This window comes from Patiria miniata, unplaced genomic scaffold (assembly GCF_015706575.1).
Source record: "Patiria miniata isolate m_02_andy unplaced genomic scaffold, ASM1570657v1 HiC_scaffold_13, whole genome shotgun sequence".
In the NCBI taxonomy this organism is placed as follows: domain Eukaryota; kingdom Metazoa; phylum Echinodermata; class Asteroidea; order Valvatida; family Asterinidae; genus Patiria; species Patiria miniata.
This window is the reverse complement of record NW_024037051.1, coordinates 16058597-16064048: the sequence shown is the minus strand read 5'-3', so window position 1 is coordinate 16064048 and position 5452 is coordinate 16058597. Positions and strand designations below refer to the sequence as shown.

The 5452-nt window shown below is 66.8% G+C and overlaps 1 protein-coding gene across 1 annotated transcript; it reads right to left on the bottom strand.

The window, feature by feature from the left end:
* Positions 1 to 863: 863 nt before the first annotated feature.
* LOC119718903 (translation initiation factor IF-2-like) lies at positions 864 to 2365 on the bottom strand. Its single transcript, XM_038188335.1, has 2 exons — positions 2301 to 2365; positions 864 to 1503 (listed from the first exon to the last, which is right to left on the bottom strand). The coding sequence occupies exons 1-2, from the start codon at positions 2363 to 2365 to the stop codon at positions 864 to 866; spliced, it is 705 nt and encodes a 234-aa protein (XP_038044263.1).
* Between the last annotated feature and the right edge of the window lie 3087 nt (positions 2366 to 5452).

The window sequence follows — 5452 nt, the reverse complement described above, 5'->3', positions numbered from 1 at the left end:
AACCAAAGACTTTGGTTTCCCGCAGACTGCCCGCCGCGTCATTGGAGTAACGCCGGCGGATCGCCAGTCGGCATCGTTTATGGTTAGAACTAGGGCGGTATCGAGGTCCTTTCCATTATTCCATGCTCTCTGCTGTCCAGGCGGTCGGCCTGCTTTGAACACTCCATTTTTTCAAAGTAAACGTTTCGGCCGCGCTCGGCACTCAGTCAAGAGAACCGGGCGGAGACCGAGAGGAAGGCCAGGCTGGCAGTGGCGCGCCTTGCGGCGGACCGCCAGCCTGCGCCCAAGATCCAACTACGAGCTTTTTAACTGCAGCAATTTTAATATACGCTATTGGAGCTGGAATTACCGCGGCTGCTGGCACCAGACTTGCCCTCCAATAGATCCTCGTTAAAGGATTTAAAGTGTACTCATTCCAATTACAGGGCCTCGAAAGAGTCCTGTATTGCTATTTTTCGTCACTACCTCCCCGTGTCGGAGTGGGTAATTTGCGCGCCTGCTGCCTTCCTTGGATGTGGTAGCCGTTTCTCAAGCTCCCTCTCCGGAATCGAACCCTGATTCTCCGTTACCCGTTACGACCATGGTAGGCGCATAACGTACCATCGAAAGTTGATAGGGCAGACATTCGAAGGATCCGTCGCCGGTGCGAGGACCGTGCGATCGGCCAGGTTATCCAGAGTTCACCAACGGAGCCGGGACGAGCCCGGGTTGGTCTTGTTCCTAATAAAAGCACGCCTCCCGTAAGGTCGGCGCTTGCTGGCATGTATTAGCTCTAGAATTACCACAGTTCCATGTAGGAGGATGCGCTCCAAGGAACCATAACTGATTTAATGAGCCATCCGCAGTTTCGCTTGTAAAAGCTTTTACTTAGACATGCATGGCTTAATCTTTGAGACAAGCATATGACTACTGGCAGGATCAACCAGGTAGCCCTCTCGGGGCCGTGCGGGCCGCGCCGCCTCGCCGGGGCGGGGCGCGCGCCCGTCTCTCTCGGGCCGGACGCGCCGCGGCGGCCTGGGCCGCGGCGCCGGTGTCATTCTCTCTCTCGAGCCTCCGCACGGGCCGTTCGGCTCTCTCTCTGTCTTCCGGGGCCGTCCCGGGCGGGCCCGCTCTTGCCCGCCCGGCGCCCTTTGCCCTCCGACTCCCCTCGTTTCAATCCCGCGGTCCGCCGGGTCCCCCCGGGGAGGGGGCCCGCCTCGGTCCGCCGCCCGGCGGGCTGCTGCCGCCGCCCGTTCCGCCGCCGGGGCTGCGGCTCGGCGCCCCGCCTGCTGCCGCCCCCGCGGGAGTGCGGCGGGCGTGATCGGGTCCCCGCCCGGCGGTCGAGGTGCGAGGGGGCCTGGGCTCCCCGACTCTCGTCCGCCCGCGCGGGCCGTCTGATTGCCATGGGTTCCGGGACCCGGCGGGATGTCGGGGCGGACCCGCCCCACGCGGGCGGGCCGGCCCCGGCGCTCCCATCGCACCGTGCCGGGCCAATCCGAGTGCTGGCCGGACCGAAGGCCCGAACTGCACGACAAGAGGGAGGGGAGCGGCCGACGCTCTCCGCCCGGGGGCCGCCGCGGGGCCCCCTCGGTTCTCCGTCCGTTCCAAATTTTCTCCCGAAAAAAAAAGTCCGAGGGTCCCGACCCACCGTGCCCCGCCGCAAGGCCCACGGGGGACTCTCGGGGGCCGGCCCGCCACGCCCGGCCCCGCCTCAAACGCTTCGGACTTGCCTCGCAAAAAGTCCGAGGGGACCCGACCCACCGTGCCTCGCCGCAAGGACCACGGGGGACTCTCGGGGGCCGGCCCGCCACGCCCGGCCCCGCCTCAAAGGCGTCGGACTTGCCTGCAAAAAAGTCCGAGGGGACCCGACCCACCGTGCCACGCCGCCTGGCCCACCGGGGGACTCACGGGGGCCGGCCCGCCACGCCCGGCCCCGCCTCAAACGCTTCGGACTTGCCTGCAAAAAAGTCCGAGGGGACCCGACCCACCGTGCCCCGCCGCCTGGCCCACCGGGGGACTCTCGGGGGCCGGCCCGCCACGCCCGGCCCCGCCTCAAACGCTTCGGACTTGCCTGCAAAAAAGTCCGAGGGGACCCGACCCACCGTGCCTGGCCGCAAGGCCCACGGGGGACTCTCTCGGGGGCCGGCCCGCCACGCCCGGCCCCGCCTCAAGCGCTTCGGACTTGCCTGCCAAAAAGTCCGAGGGGTACCCGACCCACCGTGCCCCGCCGCCTGGCCCACCGGGGACTCTCGGGGGCCGGCCCGCCACGCCCTGCACACTCTGGACTTCTCCTGCAAAAAGTCCGGCCCGACCCACCTTACCGAGCCCGTCTAGTTCCTCTCGTGGGTCGGACACAGGGGATTGCCCATGTGGTGGCCCGCTCCATATGTTTTGTGCACAGCTCTGGACCACCACCCCCTTATATATAGGCACACCATGGCGATTGCCTCTCTTTGGGGCTCTCCCATAGGGTTGTGTAGAAAAAATTCCTTAAATCGGCTGTCGAGTTTGGGGCGAGTTGGTCGCGTGGGCCAAACGGCGCGATTTGCCCACGACGGGGACTCCGGCGCCCGTTCTCGGACTCGACCCAATCCGTACAAATGTCGCGTTTTGGGGGCGACTTGTGCGGGCCGTCCGAAGCGCCCAAAAGACCCACTGGAAGGCTCGGCCCCGTCCGGTGAATTTTTCCGCTTCGGACTTTTCCTCCAGAAGTCCGAGAAGACCTAAACACCGTGCCTGGCCCGAAAGGCCCGTGGGGGACTTCCGGGGGGCCGGTCCGCAATCTCCGGTCGCGCCTGCATCTTCGGACTTGTGCTCCAGAAGTCCGAGGGGCCATACCCCACCGTGCCTGTCCGCAAGGCCCACGGGGGACTCTCGGGGGGCCGGTCCGCGATCTCCGGTCCTGCCTGCATGTTCGGACTTGTCCTCCAGAAGTCCGGGCGGCCCTATCCCACCGTGCCTGTCCGCAAGGCCCACGGGGGACTCTCGGGGGGCCGGTCCGCAATCTCCGGTCCCGCCTGCATCTTCGGACTTGTGCTCCAGAAGTCCGAGGGGCCATACCCCACCGTGCCTGTCCGCAAGGCCCACGGGGGACTCTCGGGGGGCCGGTCCGCAATCTCCGGTCCTGACTGCATGTTCGGACTTGTCCTCCAGAAGTCCGGGCGGCCCTATCCCACCGTGCCTGTCCGCAAGGCCCACGGGGGACTCTCGGGGGGCCGGTCCGCGATCTCCGGTCCCGCCTGCATGGTCGGACTTGTGCTCCAAAAGTCCGAGGGGCCATACCCCACCGTGCCTGTCCGCAAGGCCCACGGGGGACTCTCGGGGGGCCGGTCCGCAATCTCCGGTCCCGACTGCATGTTCGGACTTGTCCTCCAGAAGTCCGGGCGGCCCTATCCCACCGTGCCTGTCCGCAAGGCCCACGGGGGACTCTCGGGGGGCCGATCCGCGCTCTCCGGTCCCGACTGTTATGCTCGGAGTAACGCTCGGGTTAATGCTCGGGTTAACGCTCGGTCCCCAAGTACAAGTCCGGGCGGCCCTATCCCACCGTGCCTGTCCGCAAGGCCCACGGGGGACTCTCGGGGGGCCGTTCCGCAATCTCCGGTCCCGCCTGCATGTTCGGACTTGTCCTCCAGAAGTCCGGGCGGCCCTATCCCACCGTGCCTGTCCGCAAGGCGCACGGGGGACTCTCGGGGGGCCGATCCGCGCTCTCCGGTCCCGACTGTTATGCTCGGAGTAACGCTCGGTTAATGCTCGGGTTAACGCTCGGTCCCCAAGTACAAGTCCGGGCGGCCCTATCCCACCGTGCCTGTCCGCAAGGCCCACGGGGGACTCTCGGGGGGCCGTTCCGCAATCTCCGGTCCCGCCTGCATGTTCGGACTTGTCCTCCAGAAGTCCGGGCGGCCCTATCCCACCGTGCCTGTCCGCAAGGCCCACGGGGGACTCTCGGGGGGCCGATCCGCGCTCTCCGGTCCCGACTGTTATGCTCGGAGTAACGCTCGGGTTAATGCTCGGGTTAACGCTCGGTCCCCAAGTACAAGTCCGGGCGGCCCTATCCCACCGTGCCTGTCCGCAAGGCCCACGGGGGACTCTGGGGGGGCCGATCCGCGCTCTCCGGTCCCGACTGTTATGCTCGGAGTAACGCTCGGGTTAATGCTCGGGTTAACGCTCGGTCCCCAAGTACAAGTCCGGGCGGCCCTATCCCACCGTGCCTGTCCGCAAGGCCCACGGGGGACTCTCGGGGGGCCGATCCGCGCTCTCCGGTCCCGACTGTTATGCTCGGAGTAACGCTCGGGTTAATGCTCGGGTTAACGCTCGGTCCCCAAGTACAAGTCCGGGCGGCCCTATCCCACCGTGCCTGTCCGCAAGGCCCACGGGGGACTCTCGGGGGGCCGATCCGCGCTCTCCGGTCCCGACTGTTATGCTCGGAGTAACGCTCGGGTTAATGCTCGGGTTAACGCTCGGTCCCCAAGTACAAGTCCGGGCGGCCCTATCCCACCGTGCCTGTCCGCAAGGCCCACGGGGGACTCTCGGGGGGCCGTTCCGCAATCTCCGGTCCCGCCTGCATGTTCGGACTTGTCCTCCAGAAGTCCGGGCGGCCCTATCCCACCGTGCCTGTCCGCAAGGCCCACGGGGGACTCTCGGGGGGCCGATCTGCGCTCTCCGGTCCCGACTGTTATGCTCGGAGTAACGCTCGGGTTAACGCTCGGTCCCCAAGTACAAGTCCGGGCGGCCCTATCCCACCGTGCCTGTCCGCAAGGCCCACGGGGGACTCTCGGGGGGCCGATCCGCGCTCTCCGGTCCCGACTGTTATGCTCGGAGTAACGCTCGGGTTAACGCTCGGTCCCCAAGTACAAGTCCGGGCGGCCCTATCCCACCGTGCCTGTCCGCAAGGCCCACGGGGGACTCTCGGGGGGCCGATCCGCGCTCTCCGGTCCCGACTGTTATGCTCGGAGTAACGCTCGGGTTAATGCTCGGGTTAACGCTCGGTCCCCAAGTACAAGTCCGGGCGGCCCTATCCCACCGTGCCTGTCCGCAAGGCCCACGGGGGACTCTCGGGGGGCCGTTCCGCAATCTCCGGTCCCGCCTGCATGTTCGGACTTGTCCTCCAGAAGTCCGAGGGGCCCTATCCCAGCGTGCCTGTCCGCAAGGCCCACGGGGGACTCTCGGGGGACCGGTCCGCAATCTCCGGTCCCGCCTGCTTGTTCGGACTTGTCCTCCAGAAGTCCGAGGGGCCCTATCCCACCGTGCCTGTCCGCAAGGCCCACGGGGGACTCTCGGGGGGCCGTTCCGCAATCTCCGGTCCCGCCTGCATGTTCGGACTTGTCCTCCAGAAGTCCGAGGGGCCCTATCCCACCGTGCCTGTCCGCAAGGCCCACGGGGGACTCTCGGGGGACCGGTCCGCAATCTCCGGTCCCGCCTGCTTGTTCCTACTTGTCCTCCAGAAGTCCGAGGGGCCCTATCCCACCGTGCCTGT

Coding starts and splice junctions, on each gene's coding strand:
- LOC119718903 (XM_038188335.1), bottom strand. CDS start 2,365: ATGGAGCGGGCCACCACATGGGCAATCCCCTGTGTCCGACCCACGAGA. Junction 1,504..2,300: donor AGAGGAACTAGACGGGCTCG/GTAAGGTGGGTC, acceptor CTTGTCGTGCAG/TTCGGGCCTTCGGTCCGGCC.